Below are 24601 nucleotides of genomic sequence, written 5' to 3'. Positions count from 1 at the left end.
TTTCCCCTAGACATTTTTTCTGTATACATGGTGAAGGATAAGGAAAAGGCAATATGAAATCATGTTTTGAAATTTTGCTTATGGTTTGAATACTTCCATCAAAGCGGTTACTTAAAACATAAGCAATAGATAGGTAGTTTAGGTAAGGTTACAAAAACAGATTCAATTGTTTTGTTTTAAATTAGTTTCGTCTATTATACCTTTGAGTTTTCTGAATTCTCAGTTTCTGATCTTCAAACAAAAATATCGAAGACACATTTTGAAACTGAAAATAAATACCTAAGTACCAACGCGCAACGTCATATCTACGATGACTTTAACAGTATTCCTTATTACAAGCCATTAAGGTTGATATTCCTCATCGCAGTCACGACCTAAACATGTTTAACTAAATATTTACATGACTCTTATTCCTGACCATTAAGATTGACATTCCCGTGTTACGGTAACGACATCGACCTCGTATATATCACATATGTTTATCTGTGTAGGTTTCCTGTCTTGTAATGAGACCATCTCTCTGTAACATTAATGTCGTTGAAATTGCGCTGGCAGGTGTAAAATAACGTGTAAAACATCTAAGTGCTGGAGGTAGCATCGATCGGGTTCATTTTAACCGACTACGCCAGATAGGCAGCATTTTTATTGGGATTTTCTATTAAACGCTTTGAAAGCTGAGTGGTTGAGATCACCACGCAAAACCAACCCAACGTGCTTGAAGGGTTGTGGATTCGATCCTCTCGTAGGACAAGTATTTCTATGATCCCCGAAAATAATTATTTTTGCATGTGAGTTGAATGTTTGTGAAGCCTCCTGTGATACAAGGATTAAATTTCTTTCAGTCACAAATAAAAAAAACTCACAAAAACATTTCAATTTGTCGTCAAATGTATCTGTAGACTGTACAGCCCTTTAAATCGGTCTGCTAAAGCGAATCTGGCTCATTATGAGCATTCGGGTCTAAAGAGTTGAACAAACGAGCCGACATTTACACCGGTAGGGTTAAAAAACCTACCACCATCTCTTAGAGTCACCTCTGTTGTGGAAGAGGGACGGCACTCTACGCTACGTAGGGCGCCATCTCTACAATGACCGTTCCACAATGACCGTTCTTTTACTTTAGAACGTGGTATTGGGACCGAGATCTCCGCTCTTAAAAATGTCCGCCAATGAATTTTAAAGGGTTCGTGAAATTCTCAGATTTTGTGAAAATATTTTATGAAAGACCAAAATAGATGATATGAATTTATTACGGCATGACAAATGATGTATAGGTACTGGAACGCGAACCAGTTTTATGAAAGCTGGTAAAGTGCGAGTTGGCATTGAGGATTCCTTACAAATAGGTTAAAGAAAACCAACTAAGCAATTAAAATTAGTTAAGGCTCCGCTGTGAGGCCGTCTAGGGGTCCGTCCGTCTTTTACCAGCCTGTATCTCATGATCTGAAAGCTAATAGCTAGATAATTTCCACAGTTGATAGACTTGTGTTACTGCTATAAAAACAACGCATGAAATGAAAATTGAGGTTTAGTAATGGATGGTCCAGTCAAAAATTTTATAGATAAACCATTTTTTGCAAATATGTGTTTTGAGCACTCGTACTTGACACAGTCACCAAAATGATACAGTTTAAGCAAGTTAAAGCGCTTTTATTATACTGAAACTTTCATATGTAGGCAACAGTTTCAGGACTTGAAGTGCCCTGTAATATATGTTGTCGTTTTATGCTAACGGTGGAGACTGCAACAAAACTACTTTTTCTTTTTCCAAAATTTATCCGTGTTTATAACCCACTCAAAAAGCCGTTTGTTATAAGTTTGGCCGCAATGTGGATGTCTTTATGTGATACCGTACCCCATATGCAAGTGAACCGATCACTTTTTACACTCTCTCTCTCTCTTTAACAGTGACCGTATGTTATTGTTCGAAATTGTTTCGTTGTTTAATCGTTTGTAAGTGGGGCTAAAAAAGTCACTTATCATAGTGGTTTCTTAGGTTTACGCGAATGTTAGACATTGAAATGAAACTACTTTTACGGGCAGACTGCCCGTGACCATGATACCTGCAAAGGTGTCGAAACGTCGGGAACTAAAATCAAAAATTAAACCGCGATAAAATCCGTAAAAGCAGTTTCATTTCAAAGCCACTTATCGGTAAAAATGTTCTGCTTAAAATCGATTTGTTGTTATAACGGCATAAAAAATACGGCCTCTGCAAAAATATCAACCATCTATCTATCACGGTTTATAACATACAGCCTGGTGATATTCCAACAGCCTGCGAAGCCTTACTAATAAGGTTCCCTTTTAACCCTTCAAGCACGGTAAAAACATTTCCAAAACAAAAAGCAAGGTAACCGACCCTCTTACTTTCCGCAGAATATAATTTCCCCGTCTTCGCCATACACTGGAGTAAGTTATGACGATAATAGTAACCCTTTTGCGCCACGCCACGGTCACGCCTCTCTAATGACGCCAATTAACGCCCAAACGACTTTAGGTCTTAGGAAGACTGGAATTAAATTGCGTAACTTATGATGGACTTGGAGATGTCATCGAAGACTGTAGGAATTGTAAAATTGGCCAGTTATGATGGCTTATGGAGTGCTGTTTGTAACTTTTGGACAAAGCATTTGTTTTGTGATTTTTTACTTCTTATGCTGCTAATCAAAGTATGATAAAGATAAAAGATAATTTATTTTGTGAAAACACGGGCGCTAATGAAACTTACTACATTAAATCTGAAGATAAAACTCAGTAATATCTTTCAAATCCCACAACTTTTAATGGCTAGACAGATTTTTACGAAACATGTCTAAGAACACTCGCACATAATTCACCTTTAATACAAAGTAAACTAAATTGCAACACATAGAGGCGGACAGACAGACAGACACGTCAAACTAATAACACCCGTCTGTTTCGGTTTGGAGTTTAAAATATTAAAACAAAGTCTCGAAAATCAAACAATTTAATAAAAGTGTTAAAAAAGGAAAAGATTTTCAAAATACGAGCACACTATGGAGCGCCTCATTAAAATATTCTTACAAATAAATGTATCTTTATCTTTAGCAAATATAAAAATACATTAAATTCATACATCAATCCAATCCAAAACCAATTTTTAGACAAATCTTAATTGATCTTTTCTCTTGTTCCCAGGGCCTGTTCTCTCGTATGACCTTCAGAGAGCCAGTCTGGGTGGGTGGTGCCGGCAACACCACTGGTCTCCAGAGCAAGCTGGGTCTCTCCGATGGTCTGCTCGGCTGTGTCGACTTCTTGAGGATCAACGGTGACACCTACCAGCTTATGAAGGATGCCGTCGCAACATTGGATATTTGTGAGTATTGTATGACTTTAATGAAAAAATACTCATCACATTTGAATTACAAAAAATTCTAGACCAATCCCTCTCTTTTCATATCGGTCCCTTATATGTAGGATGTTGGTCAGCTTCAGGACGACATTTGGCGCGGATATTCTGCCTCCATTGGTTTTGATCCAGCGCGTCTCTCACCATAATACTTACACCGAGTAATCTCATAAACTTGACTTGTACTTATTTCTTTATTTTATTTAACAAAGATACTTTTAATAATAAAATGACATAAAAAGTACGTACAAAAAAGCGAGCTTAACCCAGTAACTTTGATTGTTAAATAATTTAAGAATAGATTGAATTACGGTTTCTCCAATATTGAGTTATAGCTGAAAATAACCTTAGTGGCCCCGACCCGCTTCAAAATAGTCACAACGATTTATGAGCACATGGACTAAAATGTATGTGTTACAGTTCAAATATGCAACTAAAATTTTGAAACCCCTTTAATTTTCAATTTCTTTTAAGTACTAGAGTTTTTGATTCAAAAGAAAATTGTCTTATTTCAAAGAAATAATATAGGTTTTTAAAGTACGAAAATTCATGTCTATATCTCACTTCGTATCGACTGAAGTCCCTTGAAGGGTGACAAATTTGGAAGCTGTAAACATGACATAAGGAAAGCCAAAACAACAACAAAGTATGTTAACACAAAACCAATATTATCTAAGCCCTAACAGTTACGTATATTTATATTTAGCTAACGTCCTTTTCTTGGTACTTTAGACGTTCCCGTAAAGGTCAGTCTGACCTTTGAAAGTCGATGACCTAATAAACAAAATTATAAATGTCTTCAGGCTAAATAAAAAGCAACGGGAATTTTGATAATGTCGCCTTTAAAAGAAATAAAAATGAACAATAGAATTTGAAGGATAAAAATACGCATTGCGCTACACGAATGATCAGGTGAAAAAAAACCCCTTTTTCGGGACACATCCCTTGAAAATTACTGTTACTTTGTCCGGCTTTTAGAATTGAGTGAAGGTGAAATACTTTTAAGCCACAGACTTGACAAAGAATTACACAGAGCAACGGATGGGAAAACATTCAGTGACATAAAAGAGGTCATATACGTATGGTTCATTCATTCATAAAAGGATCACTCTCTTTTTTTGTGGTAACCGGTCTTTGTCTCTTGTCGCTTATTCCTAAGCTGTATAAGGCTCGACTTCCAGTCTCACCAGATTAAGCGGTAGACTATTTTTTTCCAAACGTCTGACTTTCAGACCTCCACAATCCATTTTACTGGGTAGCACCGTTACCAGGAAATTTGATCGGCTTAGGGGTATTTTCCCCAGAACTAATGAACGAAATTGCCCGTAATCGACCTGACCTCTATAGGTATAATTCTCTACTTCTGTTCTATCTACCTTACTTTCTGTCCCATCCTTGGCCATATCTATTTTTACACCAGGTCTATGCATCCTATACAATATACAGTCTAATGAGCCGAAGTTGGTCCTTTTGTGAACTTGCGAAAATTCCGTACATATTTAAGTGAGGTGAGACCGAATCTCGGGAACGTATGTCAGTGGAATAATAATGCGATTAAATGTCTTTCGAGGCGCGTGAAATAATGGACGATGGTTTAGCGTCCCGTCGCGTTGGCGTCGACCATAGAAATCTAAATAACAAGGTAATAGAAATGGCATACACCGCGGCGATCTATCGAAACGCATGTCGCCGGTGGGCGGGGCTTCAACACATTCACAGCAAATAACTACGCAATCACGCAAACATTAACATCGAGAAGACCAAGCAAACAACACTAGGCTGTACATCTATTGTAATAAGGTTGACTTTGTCGTTGTATGGATTCACTAACTCACACAGTCATTGCATTTTTTTGCGTTAGTCGTAGTGATTACGTAAACTACACTAGGGATTGACTACGGATATAATGAAAGACGAAATTATGAGTGACAATGTTTTTTGTTGTATTCTTCTATATTATGCACTTACAAAAAAAAAAAACTCGCTTATTGTCGGTTGACAAAAAAAAATATTAGGAAATACTTGGTAGGTAGGTTTGGTATATACCTACGGTGGTTTTTTAGTCGTCTTACAAAAGCAGCCCAGTTCATGTATCCAATGACTAGTAAACGTTCATAATAGAAAAATAGGTATTTATGAGATTTGGATAAATTTAAATTGCAATTTTTATTCAATGCTATGCTATAACGCAAGGCGTACTTTTTGAAACATTCAGTTGCGAGCGCGGTCCGAGCCGTAAAAATGGAGAGGGGCGCGGGCGGCGGCGGGCGGCAAGTTATCAAGCATGCAACTAATTTCATAGTGTATATTCGGCCTAAGTTGTAGGGTACCAATTTCGTTTACCCGTGGTAGACATCCACTTGTCTTTTGTATTTATTTCAATCCTGTGGGAATCTGAAATAAAAATATATTCAATAATATGTTCACAAAAACAAACGACTATTAAAATTGTTACTTTTCGTATACAATGTTCATTTTGGATAATTTGTCCGCACTTAACCACATCACTATTTCCGACAGTTTTGTGCGGCCGTACCACTACAAATACGATCGCATTGATAAATATTATTTTTCGTTATACATTTCTCTTTTTACAACGGTGCATTTCTGTAAGTTTCTTACTGCAGAGGCAATGATTAGTAAAGAATGCAATTGTTGCAGGATGGTGCGATATAAATATGGTTTAAAATGAAGGTTATGTTTTGAAATTTAATTTTGCAATAACATCAATATTACTGCAATAATTCACTTACCGATAAAATGTTATCTATTTATTTATGTTATTACACGATGCAGATGAATTTCCAGCCTGAGAAACCCCGCAAAACACCATTTTTAGTGGTTCTTGCTGTGACGACGTTCCGCGAGCGACTGAGCGTAAGTTCGCGCGCTGGTGTCGTCCAGGACACCAGTGTGGCGACAAGGTCACGCGGCGTTGGCACTTCTATTACCTTGTTATTTAGATTTCTATGGCGTCGACGCTTCCTGACCCCATATTTTCGGGAATGTTCTTTAAAGGGTGTTTATGTTATGAATGGAAAGATAACATTCCGTTCGGCGGACGAAACGCTGGGATTATTTGATAAGAGAATTTTGAAATATGGAATAGCTACGCTGGCCCGTAATTTTCTCGGCTAGTTTATCTTCCTAGTCACTCAGTTTGGTGTAAATTAACAACTGTTATTCAAAACGAAAAATAAATTACGATGTGGAAAATGAATATTACGAGGATAATTGCGATTTGCAGAAGTTTTTAATCAATAAATTAAGTTCTCCTCTTATTTAATTTTTGAAGCTACAATAACTAAAGCAGTTCCAGGTAGCGAAGGTAGTATAATGAGATGTTTTCAATAACAATCACAAGCCCAAATTAACATAGGCATGTAATCTCCAAGACCATGAATAGTTCCACTAGAACTGTCAAACAATATTTCGTCAACAAATTCAAATCACTCCGATATTGAATTCGAAACAGCAATGAATAAACATAACACCGTGTCCCTATTTCAATGCATCTTGTTTCCTCCATTTAAGCGTATTGGCCCGTTTAAACAATTTTCGAGTAAATCTGGGAGCGTTTGGGCCGCCGTTTGGATTTAAAACGTTCCATTTGACACGACAAACAGAATGCTGGCAGCCATGTTCGTGAACGAAATGTATTGTGATGTGAGCCAACGATTTGAAGATAGAATTTGGCGAATTGCGAGGATTTGTTGTGGAGACTGAGTCGTAGGGCGATTGCTTCGCACTCCTGATATCGGTTTACATTTCGATATTTTTAACTGTGATCGAATAGTTTTCTATTTTCATGCACGTGTTACAGATACGTTTAGTATTGGCTTTATGAAATTCATAAAAGTTAGCCTTCACTATCCGAGTACATAAATTCGTCTTGTTAAGTATTTTATGATTTTGACAGCTATTTTTCTTTGCTACTTTTTCTCCAATGTTTAATGTAGAAGTTATGTGCATTTATATTTCCAGTTCCGCTAGAGATCACAATATCCCATTGCTGCTTATAAATATTTCCATACTCCTTCAATCTCTTAACAAGTACCACCATCAAGAAGGATATAACGTTATCATCATATAACACATGAATGAAAATCCCATGCGCTTTATTTATTTCCGTACAGTTTTGAGTCAGTATCGAACAAATCGTGTGCACTCAACCGTCCAAAGAAATCGTATATCGAGGCATAAAAATAGGCATAAACCGATCCGGTTATAATTTTCGTATTAAGGTAAGGTTCTTGATCCAACTTTCGATGGAGCATCAAATTTTCCCTTTCATTTTACTCGCAATAAGGCACTTGATTTTTCTCAGTCAACGAGCCTACTGAAATATTTGATGGCTTCGTATCGAAGCGTTTCTGATACAAAATAATTTATATATTGATACTTATCTAAATAAATTGAGTGATTTAGTACTTTATTTATATCTTCTTTTACTTTGGATCGTTTGGGCTTGTTACTTATACCAATCGTTATATTTATTTTTATGTTACGAGCTATCCTTCTGATGTAGCTAATTTTATCTTTTAGTAACTAACTTTGCCTTCAATATATCCAAAATCTGAACCTGAATTTAAATTTAGCACAAGATAATGTAAACTTCGCAGCAATTTAAATAGGTGAATGTGTATACTTCGAGTCATATTCATGAAGGGCTTATGAAAATAACCATTTTAAGAGAACCTCTTTGTGGGCGGCGTGGGTAGTTCTAAATACGCCCACTTCATCATAGTGGCAAAGCCCACGTACATCTGTCTTCTGTGACTGATATGTTAAGCTCAGGGCTCAAGATCAAAATTCGCTGGAGGACTACTATTAAGATATTCGCTTATTGTTTAAGTGAAAATAGAGTATAAGACTCCGATGATTATTATGAAAAAATATGCTAGGTTTTATAGGTGTAATCTTATGTACAAGTACTTGCAAAATATGAAAGACTCGTTCCTGTGGTTCTTCTTAAAAAAACACTGACACTCACAATCACAAAAAAAAGGTTGCTGTCTGCGGTTCGCCGTAGTATTTAATCTTGAACTAAAATCCACCTAACTCCAGTTCCAGTGCGACTTACGGATTCCAGTTCATAATTATTTGACAGCAAAATCAACTTAAAAGAAGTTTCACTCGCTAAGCATTTCAATTCTCATCATTCCATTTACAAGCGCTAAGACCTGCAATTAATCAACACGAGTTACATGGCTTAGAACAAACAATAGCAAATGAAACAAAATCTTGTTCTACGCGAATATCGAACTCGTCGCGAACTGTATCAAGGCATTGTGACCTTCACAGCACTCGGCAATTTCTGCAGTCTATGTTGAAAAGTTCCCACTTATATCATTGAGTCAAACAGATTATCGTCATTATCTTAAGCTCTTCCTTATCCCAAAGAGTACCGTTAGTAACTGAACCAAAAGATCAATACCAAAAAACATTCAAGTAACAAAAAAATGAGGCACATTTTTCACCCCAATCTATCCATAAAGACATTCTTTTCCCTCGCTTCAAAGTTGTCTCAAACAATTTCTTATTTACGAGACCCTCTGTCAGAAATAGGTCAAGGCATGTATAATATGGTGTGCATTGAAAAAGGTAGAATATACCGCAGGGTCATTGATGTAGTGAAGATTACCGGAAAGATTTGGGGTAGATTGGCGTATACGAAAGGTACAATAGGGAAAAGGCTTACCTTACGTTGGACAAAGGGTAAAAACTCACTTTATTTGTAATTTGCCGACAGATTGCCTCCATTCACATCTGTATTGGCTTTGTATTATCGCGTGTGCGTTGTAATAAACTTTCCATTTCTATATTCAACATTTTTACAATACCTATTTTTCCTTAATTATCTATATGTAAGTGTTTCTTTTAAGGATTGGGTCTCACTTCTGAAAGTATTTTCCTCACATTAATGAATTACGCTTTCAATAAACTGTGGAGAAAGTTCGAAGAAAAAGTTTATTCTTAAAAATCTTTTTGGAGTACCAAGTGTCAGTTCCTCGCTATAATGAAGTCTGGAGATTAATTCTCAGGAAATTATGTTGAAGTAACTTGTTCGCAACTTCGCCTTCGTTAAGTAGTTAAAACTTAGTTCAAAAGATCGGGTAACCTCACATGCGGGCGATTTTTGAACTTTACAGCATTATGGCTTGAGGATCACTAAGTAGTTTGTGATAGTTTTTATTTTCACCATGATGATGTTGAAATATTCATCATTTTTTCCACATAAGTTAAGTATATATTACATATTTATTAAAGTTTTCAAGTAAGGTTTAAAAATAATAATCAACTGGTGGATATTATTCAATAGCTTTCCATAACCTTATTCACTATCTTGGTATGCCTAATTGTATTTGTTATATATACCTATTTCTATACCTATATGATTTTATAGTATTCTAGCAAAACAAGGAATATGTAAAATGGAAATTGGTTATAATGGAATCGTGTAACTTCTCACATTGTCCTAACATCTGACAGATAGTCTCGTAAAAAATAAGATTAATTTGGAACTTATAACAACTGTCTAACACAAAACAGACCAAATCCAAAACTAGAAGATCTCAACCTTGCAAGACTCCAATGTAGTAAAACTTCTTGGTTAAACCGAATCTCTAAAAAAACGCATCAGGCAAGCAACATTTGTTTCTCACCGATCGACAGCAGACACGATCCCACAAGATTAAGTGCAGAAGTGATAAATGAGATTTCTTTCGAGTTACGGGACACGCCATGCCGTACATACTGTTGAGGGGAAACTTTTAAAGTTTTATACATAAAGGAATCAGGCTATTTAAGTGTTCTGGTTTAGGTATCAAGAAAATACTGACATATCTTAAACAGTTATTATGGGATTGACATCCGAAATTAAAAGATCATTAAACAAGCATTTTAATATTTAACTATGCTAATAACTAGTATTTTTTGAAGATTAGTTACAATTGGCTCGGTTTCCTAAGTGCTCCAGCTGTGGAGAAAATAATGGTTATACTTGATACAGTTTTCAGTATTTATCATTCATTTTATAGACTTATACTTAACCTCCTTTTGGCAAGAGCCACTGCTACAGGTAAGAGTAACTTTTCATATAACTGCTACATTATTTCAAAGAGGACAGTCTTACTTACAGTGAATGACTACTTCTGTTAGTTAGTCTAGTCTGTAGTGTTAATGCAACTTCAAGGTTTTCTTGTCTTAGGTCCCTCATGTTCATTTAAAACTCCATAGTTAATACTCGTCCTTAGACTAGAAAAGCATTAAAGTTTCAGTGCCATCCGGCACTAGGGGCCCAGAGGCCTCGGGGCAACAAAGGAGTGGTTGCGTGAAATTATTCCTTGCTCCAAATTATTTTCATTCGGGAGTGCGGTCATAGTGGGCTCCTAGGCACTGGCCTAAAGTGCCTTATGGATAATACGGCACTGTTCATTGACAGTCTGTCTGGCGATATGCGCACTCATTGTGTGGATTTTTCAGAACTGAGCGCTCATCAAAAGCATGAACAAAGAAAAGTTCTAGAAAATGCTCTAATGTATATCCACCATAGGAAGTATTTTCTAATTACTAATTTGCATACATACAAATACAATCCGTCAGTATTTTATTACTATCACTAATACGAGGCACATTGGAGTAATGAAATTCCATTTCGTCGCGTATTGAATACGTAATGATTAGTCACGTTCCCTCCTATAATGGCATTTCGTCTGTTTCGATTCTTGTATTATGTATCAGTCCCTTCGTTTTAGTTCCGTATACTGAATTTATGCTCTTTGATCGTATTTACCTTTATTTATATGCAAATCTTGAAATCTTGTTTTAAGAGTAATGATTACCTTTATATCATTAACGTTTTCTCGAAATTTGTTCAGTTACTCATAATTATTAATTTAAAGAAGTGTTGTATAATTAGGAGTATGTTACAGTAGGTATTAACTGTCTCATTAATGCAAGATGGTTTTCTACTACTGAATTTTTTTTTCCATATCTATCACACAGGCAGTCACTTCCTGTAAAACCCTAGAACTTAGCTGCTTCAATTGAGATTCGATGCTAACCGAACATAATAAAAAGCTAGGCAGAAAAAAAAGAACCCCATCAAATCCATTGCTTTCTATCGAAAAATGTGTTCTAAAAACTGAACCTCTAATTTTGTCGACAGCCGAATGCGCGCCAACCCTCGCTCCGTGGAGACCTCAAATCGACGCGACAACCAGCGAAGCAACCCAACACTCAAACGACGTAGAAACACACGCAGTATATGACATAAACGACATAGTACACTTCGAAGACAACGACCTAGTAATGAGAGACGCAAAGAGAGTCAAAACACATGACAATAACAAAATGGATAATTCCGTCGATCCGTACAAAAGTTTCACTTACAACGATGTTAAGAAACGTTTGCTCATTGATAAGAGTCGCGATTTGATTGATGTTGGGAATGATTTGAAGGATGATGGTAGTAAGGAGGAGTCTTGTGAGTGTCAGCATGGAGGAGGATGTGTAGCTAATGTGTGCCTCTGTCCCTTGGGATACGCTGGCGTGAAGTGTGAGATCACCCTGGATTTAAAGGTAAGAACGATGTTGATGAATTGCTTTGCATCTGATTGGAGTTTGAAGTAATTATAAAAAATATGCATTGTTTTGAGGTGTATCAAATAGTAATTTTATCTTAGGAAAAAAACACATTCCAGAAACACATACTTATGTTATCGCAAATTAAAAGTAAACGTAACATTATCAGTTCATTTCGAATCACCTCATTGAAGCCAAATAACTATATCAAGACCCATTACAATAAAACTTTCCTTTAAAAAAAAACTCAAAACAATTTTTCTAGTAATACAACACTATGAATTGAATGTACTCTTTATACTTTTTTCAATTCAAAATTCGTTTAAGTTTCAATATCATAGAAATTGCACGCTGGTTCCAATACAAATTCAATTTCAGTCACAATGTTTCAAGTAAAGTCTTACGAAGAAAAATAAACATGAGAACGTCTACATTTAAAGTATTTTAAAAACAAATGAACAAACAACAAACGTTTTGACATCGATAGTAGATAAATATCGATTACGTTTAGGGGATTAGGGTTGTCAAACGCCGATGTAACACACACACACGTTTAATACCTACTGAATGCCATATCAGAAAATACTGTGATAGTAGTAACTAGAAGATGTGTTGAGAAGTTTTTTTTATCTTTTTATTTACGGGTTTTTTTCTGAGTAGATGAAGTCACCCCGATGATTGATAGGTACAGATATTTAGTTATTCCATGTAGGAAAAAAAAACATCTAATTTAAGTATTTTTCCCAACACTAGTCTCGTAGTTTTATCAGCATTATTACCAATCGCACCCACCGCTCGCCTTTTTTGATAAATAGGCATTAGAAAAGCGTTCTAGTTGAACCTCAGTATCGCCTCGTTCGAGAGAGAGAGTCCAAATGAAGAATAAAAAGATCTGATTTTTTTTCTTTTTCGCCCACATGTCACATTAAAGGAAAATCCTGTGTTCACGTCGAATTAAAGTCTTATTCGAGGCTTTGATCTACCACTGTTCCAAATTTCATCAAAATCTGTTTAGTAGTTTTCACATGAAAGATTAACAAACGCTCATATATTCTCAAAAATAGCACTTACAATATTAATAGGATAGTAGCATTATTAAATTAGTAAAAAACTACTGAGTTATGCCAAATGGATGACAAACCCATCAATCATAGATTTCTTGGAAAATTTAATGACCATGGGGTCTTCCGCCATGTATTTCTATTTCACCATTTGACAACCTTAATAATATTACTTAAAGACGTGATGGTTGCCCGGTGATAACCCTTATTTACTTTTCATTGCCAACAGTTTGAAACAGTACCATTATTTTTCCACTTTAGAAACGTGCTCAGAACAACGAGTTCCTTTCCGTTTATTTTACTTCTTTCATAAATCAAATGAGCCGGGAGCAAGTCTTTAGTATTTTTTTCTAGAACTTTCTTTGAAAAATGTTTCTTACAGTTAGTTGTAGTTTGTTAGTGTTTGAATACTTGTTGAAAAGTGATAGTTTTACTGTACTTAAGGAGGCTTGGGTTTTTAATGAGTCATCGTTTTGAATAATTTCAGCTGCTCTTTATTTTTCTGAAAGTTTTTGTTTGTTCTTGAACGCCGGGTTTTTCATACTATTTAAAAAATAAGTAAGTTTCGTGTACCTTTCTAGCGGTAATTGAAGGTAAAAAACGAGAAAGAGATGCAGATACATACTATGGTTTAAACAATAAAAACATACAACCCACAACAAATAAAAAATACTGAGCCAACCTTTATGACATTTTTTTGGGACAAATTGACAGCTGATTCAAAAATGAAAAAAGCACATCGACTATTGTTACCACAAAACAGCATTAATAATTAAATACAGCACAAATCATACTGCGTTTTAACTCGAACATTCAACTAAGTCTAAACAGACCTTCAGCTCTTTCTCAAGCACATCTAAACCACAAAACAATATCCCATCCATCACTTACACTCTACAGACATCCATATTTATAGGAACTTGTAATTTTTCAGGTGCCTCGCTTCAATGGCTCGTCCTATCTACGTCTGCCGGGGCTTGGGAGCGCCGCGGAATCCTGGCTTGATATACAGGTAGGTTCTTGAAATAAGTTAAGTGAGTTGTTACTTTAGAAAATAATTGACGAAAAGATCATTCAAATGTTAGCTGTTAATCAATCAATATATAGTGCATTGAATTGTCCAGATTCGTCTATTTTTCACAGCTTTTTAGTCTGTCTTCTTGATTTGTTTTCTTAAAAGAAATCCTCTAGCTGCACGCTGTTTTTACAGAATTATATTTTGTTGCCTTAAAAGAAGAATCAATCGCGCTCGGAGAGAACAGTTATTTGACCGAGAAACAAATAATTCATCATATTAGTACGAAATCACCAATTCATATTTAACCTCCTATCGTTTCAAACTAAAATGGACAGTAAACAACAAAAATAAAGTCCATTTACCTATAAACAGCATCATCAGAAAATCAAAACGTACCACGAATTTCTAAACAAACTTCACGCATTTTTTAAAAGCTTTCAGGCAACTCCGAGGCAAATATAATTTAGACTAACGCTTACAGACACTTAGAAAGTTGCGCCATAAATTAATTGGCTCAGGTGCCGCGAATTGCCTGTACGACCTGTTTATGTTGTGTTTTAATGGGTTTTTAGAGGTAGAATGAGGTATTTGAGAGGCATTTTGTATGTATGGCTTGTTTAGGACCCAGTGTACCCGTCGTCGTCAGTTTTGGGGAGTTTATGAACTTTCTGGTTTGATTTATTGGGTATTATTTTTATTCCACTACCTTTGTACAACGCCATCTAGTGTCAAACTAAGCTAAGCTTGTATAATGAGTACCAGACTAGACATCTGATAAACGGACTTTTTTATTCTTGAATACCATGTCATTTATAAATTGCGCCAAGATTTATTTGTTGCTGATTTCCGATTTCACCATATATTGTGGACGTATTATGATTTTGAGCAAAGATTTTCCTTAAAGATATTAAGTTTGACATAAATTTTCCTTCAAACACAATATAAGAAAATAAGTATTTACAAACCAATTTCCCTGTCCAGAAGCACAAAAACATTTATAAGATTCTATTATACGTACTTAAGAAAGGAAAAATCCAATTAAATAACAAATAACATTTCCCAAACATTCTCATTTTATCGAAACATTGGAACAAATTCCGAGCAATTCTAATGCCCGCTCGAATGGGTACACAATTCTTGGAATAGCAAACCGGGTTATCTTCAATCAATAGGAGACAGTTTGACGACCAATCGTTTGCTATGTTTTGCTAGTGCTCCAGTTTTAAAGTCAATATGGGTGCTTGATAGTTTTATTGCATTCCACAATTGTGGTGGCTTTACACTTCTGTGTATGATTTTTATTTAAACACGACTCTCACTTCAATTGATTTAATCCTTGTTTCCCGGGGGTTTCACAAACATTCAAGTCACATGCACAAAGACACCCAGACTCAGGACAAGTATTTAAGGATCGATTCTATATTTACGTATTCACTGAGACTGGAAGCAAAACCCAACGTGATGAAGTGAAAGAAATCTACAACATACTTACCTATTATATTATTGAATCTCGTTACAACATATTGATCAATGCTTATATTTTTTCTTCTACTGTCTTGCCAGGATGTTTTAAATCGTCGTCTAGCATTAGCGTTTTACTTTCTAACAGTCTTTGACTTATTTCTCAATTTATACAAACAAAAACTGTTTAGATTGTCCAAAATTTCTCAGCAGATATGTTCCTCAGAATATTCCATAATTCAAAATCAAAACACGACTACATACCTACATCGAATCTGAACATCATCAAAGCAGAGCAGTATTTTAGCTTCGATCTCACAGTTGGCACGTACGGCTTTGCCTCGAACCATCTTAGATAAATTATATAACGGCAGGAGACAGACAAATAGGTTCCGACGGAAGGAGTGAGCTATTGGAATGAACCCCATTCAAACTTTGAAGATATATGTTGGTAGTGATTTAAGCGTTCTATAGTTCATTGATCGCCTTTGAAACTGGTGATGAACGGGTATGAGTATGGTTTTGTATAATGTTATTTTGTAGGCAAGAAAGTATACAAAAAATCTGTATACAAAAAGTCGGTGATATGTATGAGGACGAGTGTTAAACTTGACAGGCATTATCGGCAAAGATATTACGCAACCGGGCAAGAACATATTGCTTACGTAAGTGTTAGTACATTATTAATAAAAACCACTTCAGTTCAGTCAGCAATTATTTTAAACAATAACACCGTGTATTTTACAGTTACGCTGTATTCCAGTTCCATTCTCCTTGCCGTAAAAAAATAACTTTCATCTCAAAAACTCTTCCTCAAAAATACAATTATTACAAGTAATTACACAGCTTCTCGCACATAACTCCTAATTTGAAGAGTTCAAGCGAAGCATCTAATGATAATTAACGACATCTTTCTTAATGGTGACGGGAATTAATCGCGAACTGCTCCTTGCACTGGCAACATTTCATAACAATTTTAGAACTAGCAACGTTTTAATTTTAACGGTTACACATTCGTATTTCGAATTAAAAGGTGGGGGATGTTTAGGAAGTACTTATTGTATAATTGTTAAATCATGCTTATTTATCGGGTTTGCCTGACTTGTTTCGGACCCAACCGGAGTCTTTAATCATAAACTACCAATGTTACCAAGGTGACCAATGCTTTTATTTTTCTGCTTTTATTTTTTGTACAGAAGCCTCAGTCCGAATTGAATTTCCAGTTTTATTCAGAAATATATTCGATTCTTCTATAGTACTACTTAAAGATATAGCTAAATAACAAAATTGCATTCAATTTTCAAAAGCGTACATTTCGAACGTTACTAATTAACAGAAACGAAACTCAATAGAACTTTCTCAATTAAAATTTAAACTGAATATTGACAAATAAAACTATTTCCATTTAGTTTTAAACCTTTTGAATTTCGCAGAAGTTTTCAAGAAACTTTGAGAGAATATTTGATACTATGCAGCGAGCTCAAATTTATTTGTTCATTAATTATTTAGCAATGAGCAATTGAGTTTGAAACTTAAACCTTTGCATTGGTTTCAAGACTTTCATGTATCGATTGCGTCCCTAGTATTTGTGCTTTGTAAAACTTGTAATTTATACTGATATTATTAAACCTCGACGGAAAAAGAGGATAGTGTTGAAAGATTGACCGCTTTTGTTTTTGACATGCGGTTATTATTTATTAGAAACAGAGTTTGTATTTTTCATAAAATCAAGATCATGAGCTCTATACGTATGTTATCAATTTGACCGCTAGGTGTGTTCGTGTAGATGGGCATCGATTCTGATGCTTTAATTTTTGTCGGAGTTTAATTTCTTAATATTATCTATCAATTATTTTGATACTTATATCGTGAGAATAAATCGTTATTTAATGATGCAACAGATTACTCACGCGTGTTTATCGGGATTGCATGACCAGTTTGGGTCGTTTCTAATTTACGTGCTTGTTTTTAGAAACTAAATTCTGACAATTCCTATATCTCGATCACTTCAATTATTAAGAAAACGTTCCTACCAAGACTTAGGACCCTTTAATCTTCTATTCTATTGTTCTATTCCAGATAAAATTAAAGCCGAGTAGTGGTGATGGCCTAGTTCTCTACAGCTCTGAGCGACCAGACGGCGATGGAGATTTTTTCTCCTTACATCTTCGGGATTATTACGTCGAGTTCGCCTTCGATCTTGGAGCTGGGATCGCTCTTGTCAGGTACTGCATCATGTTTGTTTCTTGTGTCTTTGTCTCTGTGTCTTTCTTAAGGTTTTATCAAAACGCGATGGTTTGTTGATTTATCCATAATTCGAAAGTACTCATTGATGTTAGTTATTTGGTTGGTGGTCTAGCTTTTCCACTAAAATCCCTATTTATATTTTGTGTTTTATTACCTTCCTTTTTTTAAATGATCTAGATAGAGGGAGATATATATATATATCTAGATAGATATCTTTGTTTTAGTCACTTCAATTTTAACAACTTTAGCTAAACATTTATTCGCCATTATAAACTGCTATTCAATGTAATTCCTCTTGATCGAGATTTATGTAAATATCCATTATCCCAAAGTATTATCACTTGATAAATCAATAACATTCGTAATCACTTCAATTTTAACAACCTTAACTAAACATTTGCCATTATAAACTGCTATTCAATATCCTCTTGATCTAGATTCAACAAACAGCTTTTCAAAATGATCTTCTTCATCACTTATCTCATCTAAATACCCATCTGCACCTGCAGATCAGCCCACCGCATCGAGCCCAACAAATGGCAGTGGGTGTCGGTGTCCCGCGCCGGACGCCGCGCCACGCTCCGCGTCCGCGGCGCGGGCTCCGGCGGCAGCGGCGCGGCCCGCGTGGTGTCCTCCCGGGGGCCGCGGAGGCGACTGTCGCTTCGGTCCCCGCTGTTGCTAGGCGGAGCCCCACATCCATTACCAGCTAGATTAGCGTTGGCTACGTCTTTTAATGGATGTGTTTCACAGGTAACTTCATTTGATTTTTTTAACATATATATATTAGTATTATTAATATTATTTTTAAGCAAAGTTTCATATATTTGCCAACGAGATAACATATTTTAATATATGTGTGTAACAGCTTAGGTCTAGATGCCCATTATTTGGAAAATTCTAGAAATTTTGATGGTGCTATCTGAGCCATCAAAAGATGCACTATTAGGTGTCATACCGCATTGTAATAATCATTTTTATTTCTATTTTTTCAGTTAATCATAAACGACGAAGAACTGTCCGTAGTAGCGGCGGCACTAGGAGGTCTTAATGTCGACAACTGTGACAATCCTGGAAATAATTGCACGTAAGTACCATATTACTATGACCAATGAAATTCTACATAGTTTTAACAAATGGCTACGCAAACTATGCTGTATAGTGCTCAAGAATAAAATCTCATTAAATTCTGCTTCTATTTTCAGTGACAAGAATCAATGCAAAGAAATCCTCGAGCCCATCCCCGAATACCCACAGAACATATCAGAGAACGACGCACACCACTCAATAGTAGCGAAAAAGGGATTCAAACAGAAATACCACAAAAGTAAATACAAGAAGCACACACACATAGACAAGTACAAGAAGAAGAAGTACTTCATAAGTAAAAAGCATCAATACATGCTGGAAGACTTGGAAAGGAACAACGAGGTGGCGACAGACCCGCCTTATGATGGTCAGACGTATATGCAAGTGAAGTATCTAAGTGAGAATGAAGTGAATTGGGGAGATATGAACACGTACCCCAGCTTCTCAGGCAAGGATAGCTTCATACATATTGACGATGAAGATACTATGAAAAGGTGAGTTATTTATTTTAGCTTTTGTGTTGTTTCTTAACTATTCTTTGCCGGGATTGCTCGGGATAGTCTCACAAATTTGAAGGATTGAAGGTTTTGACTTTGATAAGGCATTTGATCGAGTTCGACACCGCAGTCTACTAATTTCCTTATGGATATATGGATTACCTAGAACATTTAGCCTATGGATAGCTATCTTTTTGTCCATTATTAAATGCTGTATCCGATGTATTTAAGCTTAATCGTTTTCTTGGTATTTAATGCTGGCGTTCTACAAGGCTCTTTACTGCCCCCTGTGATAATATCTCTTCTACATATCAATGACAAGTTTTCTTTTGACGGTATTTATGTACGAAATAAAGTATTAGAGACTATTTTCATTCGAGCTAAAGTATAATATTATATAAAGAAAAGATCGCTTAAATCTAGTTTCCTCATGACGTTTTCCTACACCATTTACCAGTGGAATTTTGGTTAAAGGGACTTGGAAAAAGTGATATAACTAATTGTGTTATTATTGAACCTGCATCTCATGACACAAACCCCTACTTATCTGACGCCATGCTCCCTCCCCCCGCCAGGCTGGTGAGCGAGTCCCTGGACATCAACGTCCGTTTCCGCGCGAGCGCAGGCGGCGGGCTGCTGCTGTGGTCTGGCGGCGCGCGCTCCCCGCCCGACTACCTCGCGCTCGCCGTCGAGGCCGGCGTGCTCGTGTTCCGGTATGATTGCATTACATGGCTTATTTAGATATTTTGGTCCTATTTTCTCTTGACATAACTCTTGTACTCTTTTACGTACTACATAATTAAGAGCCGATTTTTCAATCATCAGTAAAATTCTACCTGAGGAGAAAATATGGCCGTTTGTCATATTTTAAATACAAAAGCAGTCAAAACGTCAAACATATTTGTCAGATAAAAGTTATCTGGCGATTGAAATATCGGCATCAATTAGCACAACTGACATTGAGACATGAACTGTGCTTATTTATCAATATTACTTTTATGCATAAGAGAGACTGACGATTATTAAATGAAAGTGAATTTCTTATTCGTATGTCGATTATTCTAAAAGAATACCTTAAAGTTTCATTGTGACCAAAATTCTAATCAGTTTACGATATTTGAAAACTAGATAAAAATAATGAGTATTGTATTACAGATACGACTTAGGAAGCGGTGAGGTAGTGATCATCGCAAACCACACGAAAGTCGATGATGGGCTGTGGCACAGGGCGCGGGCGACGAGGTGAGTCAAACTGAACTAAAATAAAGTACTTAATAAGAAAAAAACGAATAATCTATAGACTGGAGACACCTACAATTGTTCTAAAATATTGCACAAAGTCAATGAAATTGGTACGAGAATAGACAAAATTGATAAGGTAACAGTCCAAACAAAATCCAAATTTATTGACAGTAATGTAAAAGTAAGAAGTGAATTTTTGGCACAAATGCAAAAAAAAATACATAAAGACAAGAAGGTCTGTATGTAGCTAGGTAAATTATTACCTGTGCAGGAGGCATGGCCCTTCAGAGTATCAACGCATCCACCTTAAAAAACTGCACCGTCGTTTAAATTGCAACTTAGGTGATACTAACCTGTAAAGATAGTTTTAAGTTGGAATTAAATAAATAAATAAAAACTTTCCATGTTATCAGGAATAGACAAGCCGGTGTGTTGGAGGTGGATGGTTTGGGCTCGGTCGGCAAGGTGTCGCCCGGGAAGCTCAAACAGCTGAATACTGAAAACGGCCTGTATATAGGTAAGGTACTTTATATAATCCACTAATAAATGTAAGGTGTTTGTGATATGGAACAAAATTTAGGTGCTGCATTATGAGAAGAAAACTTTAAGTAATCATTAAAAATGTTATTAAATGATGTAACGGTTTACTCACGCGTATTTATCGGGGTAGCCCGACTAGTTTCGGACCCAACCGGAGACGCGGCGGGATCGCGAGTCGAACAGTTCGACTCGCTCGCCCGCCGCGTCTGCTCATGATTAAGGACTCCGGTTGGGTCCGAAACTAGTCGGGCTACCCCGATAAATACGCGTGAGTAAACCGTTACATCATTTAATAATGAATCAGTCTCACGATAGTTATTATAAAAAAATTAAAAATGTTTCAACCAGTAACGTTTTGGGAACCTCAAACACGACGACAAAGATTGAAGTAGATTATTCTTTGAGTGCAACGCCTTACAATAAACAAAATCCACAAAAACACAACACATTGCTATGGTAATATTATTAACAAGCTATGCCAGTGACTTCATCAGTAGAAACGTGACCTTAGGCGCAAATTTTTAGGGACAACTTTTAACAAATATCCTACGTGATTGTCTTGTGTGTGAACCAAATGACTAATTTACTGCTAAGCAAAACTTACCACTAGCATCAAAGTCAAACTGAAATTGAAGAAGATAAACCGTTACTGAGTTCTTCGCGAAAAAAATAAGAGGGAGGTCCAGAAAAATGGCTTCGATAGCGAGGTTTGTTAGCACGCAGCAAGCGTTCCTTTAAAATATACAGGGTTTCTACGTCTTATTCTATCTATGTCTTACTCTGTAGTAAACATAGTCAGAAGTTTAAAACCCATTGCACAATTTGTCATATCATTATCAAGTTGAATTTACCTATTTTACGTAATAGCTCTGGTCTTTTCCTTCCACAGGTGGTCTACCCTCAATAGAGTTGAACACTCAAGGCAGGTACAAGAGCGGCCTGGTCGGCTGCGTGTCACAGATCTCCCTCAGCGGGGACTTCGACATCCCCCTCTCCCTCTCCAAGCTCCCCCACACCATAACCAACAACGTAGGCCGATGCGCACCATAAAACATGTACCATTCATTTAAATGAACAAAAAGTCCATTTAAATGAATTAAAAATTTGTTACATTCAACACCAACATATAACGGTTTTAAATGAATGAATTAATGTTGATAATGTGTTCGTTTATAACGGATTTAAATGAATGTAATGAATTCATTTAAACTGGATGTATAAAACGAATTTAATTGAATGATTAAGTACGGATTCAAATGAATGTACAAAAATCATTTAATACATTAATTCATAATGAATTTAAATGAATGTACTGAGTTCATTTAAAACGGTTATGTGTTCGAATTCGGTTTAAGTTAGTGTTAGGTGTGTCTCATAGATTTCTCTTCATTTCTCAGGAGTTGCTTTCGATAACGTTGGAATTACGACCAATAACTCCGTATCTACATATCAATGTAACCTAAATGTCGGAGGCAATAAACTGATAATACGAAATTAAATTAACTTTTCAACATTTTATATGAAACAATACAGATATCTTGTAAGAACAATTTATGGTTTGATTTTAATTTTTAAATGAATACTCTAGTCAATTTAGTGTAAGTGATCTGCGGGTTTCTTAATCTGTCATCTTGTGTACTCTATTTTTGAATTCGAGTCGGAAATTTGACAATTGTGAATGTCAAACTCCAAAATAGTTATTTTTGACCAGTTACTCTGATATAACCACAACCTTTTATAGTTTTACCTTGAAGCAATAGTAGTATTTATTATGCAACTTTTGTATATCGCAAAATGTAAAAAAAATACTTGAAATAATTCTAAATCACTGACTCGAATAAAAAAAATGGACTATGTTATTTTTTTAGTATCGATCTTTCTTTCAATTCAGTTTCCATGTACGATGGAATAACTTTTCAAAGTGCTTTACTATCTAGTAGATATATAAAAAAAACTATTTGTAATGTTAAAATAAATAAAATTCTAGTCGTACGAGTGGTTTGCACGCAGTATCATTTTGTAAGAAACTTTTTCGTTTCGTAGCTAATCACAATTTGTTACCATGTGAGTGTAATTTACATTAACATAGGGACGTGGCCAGAATAGTTTTGAAGGGTGTATTTAAAAGCTTAAAATATCACCTAAAATAAGTGTTTATATTTGCTTAACGCCAAAAGGCTTAAGAATGTATAACGAAAGTAATGATAGGTATATTTGCATTGGTTTAACTGCCTAGTTTCTTTGCGGTAGAAATTGACTTTGAAACCTTCTGGCTGTGTCTTTGTTTAGATCAATAAGTATACATACATAGCGTTTGTATATTGAAAACATTTTCATATGAACGTCGTTTTAGAACATTTGTAAGTAGTACAATAGAGTTTGATGATATCATGTTTATTGAGCTTTTTATATTGGAACCCGGGAACTGGTTTTGTTGCTCATGTATGCAGTATGTATATGGGATTAAAGGCTGTAATTTTTTAATAACTTATGGTTATATCCAGTTTTTGAGATCCATGCACTTATTTATTATTAATTCAATGATTCAAACGATTCCATTCATCACATTTTCAATAGTAAATGATTGTACACTAATATAAGATATTTAAGCTTCCTTTTTTGAAACACTTTTTATTAAACAAAACAGTTATAAAGTACATATATCAACACTTTCATTTAGTTCTTTAAGTCCTCAAGATTTACCTTCGAAAGCAGAGAGCAAAAGATTAAGAATTCCTTTTCACATGATGCCTGTCAACCAAACCCTTCAGCTAAAAATAAAACTATTACAACTGTCTAAGCGGGACGGCTATATGCTTCGTCTCTCTTACACAACCGCAATGATCCTTCCAAAAAAGGTACGTTGAATTTACTATACGGCCATACGACATACAAAGTTAACTCACATTACTGAATCTTTATAAGTTCCCGGGCCTTAGGTTGGTCTAGCTTTGTTTTGCGAATTGATTTGCTTATACCTAGCATCGTTAGTTATAATATAGTCGATACATATTTATATTTATCGTAGTGTTACGCGCTTTGTATGTATAAACTATAGGTGTTGGTTTAATTGTCAATTGTTTTTTAAGCATTCTGTAAACATCTTGAACGAATTTAGGTCAAAATAATGTATGTACGTGGATTCTAAATTGAAAATGCCTCCAATTATGACCAACTTTATTTGCATGATAATAGGGATGATGACTGGGTATAAAAAGAAAAAATCTCATTAGTCCCTCAGTTAGATAATTGAAAAGTATGAGACACGTATTTTTTCCTTTTTCAGAAAAACTAGAATTGACAAAGATTAACTGCGTTAAAGTTTAGGAGAGGGGGCTTGTAATGATATGCTAAAAATTTATACTCAATCGTGTCGTCACGCGTAAGATTCATTCACTGTAATCAATTTATGTTTGCGGGTCAAATTAAAAATACGTATTCATTATTATACAAAAAACTACAAGACGGACACTGTAAGAAATAATTGACA

The 24601-nt window shown here is 35.6% G+C and overlaps 1 protein-coding gene across 1 annotated transcript in view; it reads left to right on the top strand.

The window, feature by feature from the left end:
• Nucleotides 1-23770, top strand: part of LOC113495528 (pikachurin-like) — a 160015-nt gene extending 136245 nt beyond the window's left edge. The window contains exons 8-18 of the mRNA XM_026874285.1: nucleotides 3163-3340; nucleotides 11544-11956; nucleotides 13955-14032; nucleotides 17579-17724; nucleotides 18256-18496; nucleotides 18739-18830; nucleotides 18949-19326; nucleotides 19905-20042; nucleotides 20485-20571; nucleotides 20985-21088; nucleotides 22001-23770. Of these exons, the coding sequence (XP_026730086.1) occupies nucleotides 3163-3340; nucleotides 11544-11956; nucleotides 13955-14032; nucleotides 17579-17724; nucleotides 18256-18496; nucleotides 18739-18830; nucleotides 18949-19326; nucleotides 19905-20042; nucleotides 20485-20571; nucleotides 20985-21088; nucleotides 22001-22161 (2016 nt within the window). The 3' untranslated portion in view covers nucleotides 22162-23770. The remainder of the gene's footprint in view (nucleotides 1-3162; nucleotides 3341-11543; nucleotides 11957-13954; nucleotides 14033-17578; nucleotides 17725-18255; nucleotides 18497-18738; nucleotides 18831-18948; nucleotides 19327-19904; nucleotides 20043-20484; nucleotides 20572-20984; nucleotides 21089-22000) is intronic.
• Nucleotides 23771-24601: the final 831 nt, after the last annotated feature.

This window comes from Trichoplusia ni, chromosome 7 (genome assembly GCF_003590095.1).
Source record: "Trichoplusia ni isolate ovarian cell line Hi5 chromosome 7, tn1, whole genome shotgun sequence".
Lineage (NCBI taxonomy): Eukaryota > Metazoa > Arthropoda > Insecta > Lepidoptera > Noctuidae > Trichoplusia > Trichoplusia ni.
Note: the sequence above shows the minus strand (reverse complement) of the source record. Positions and strands in the feature narration are given on the sequence as shown.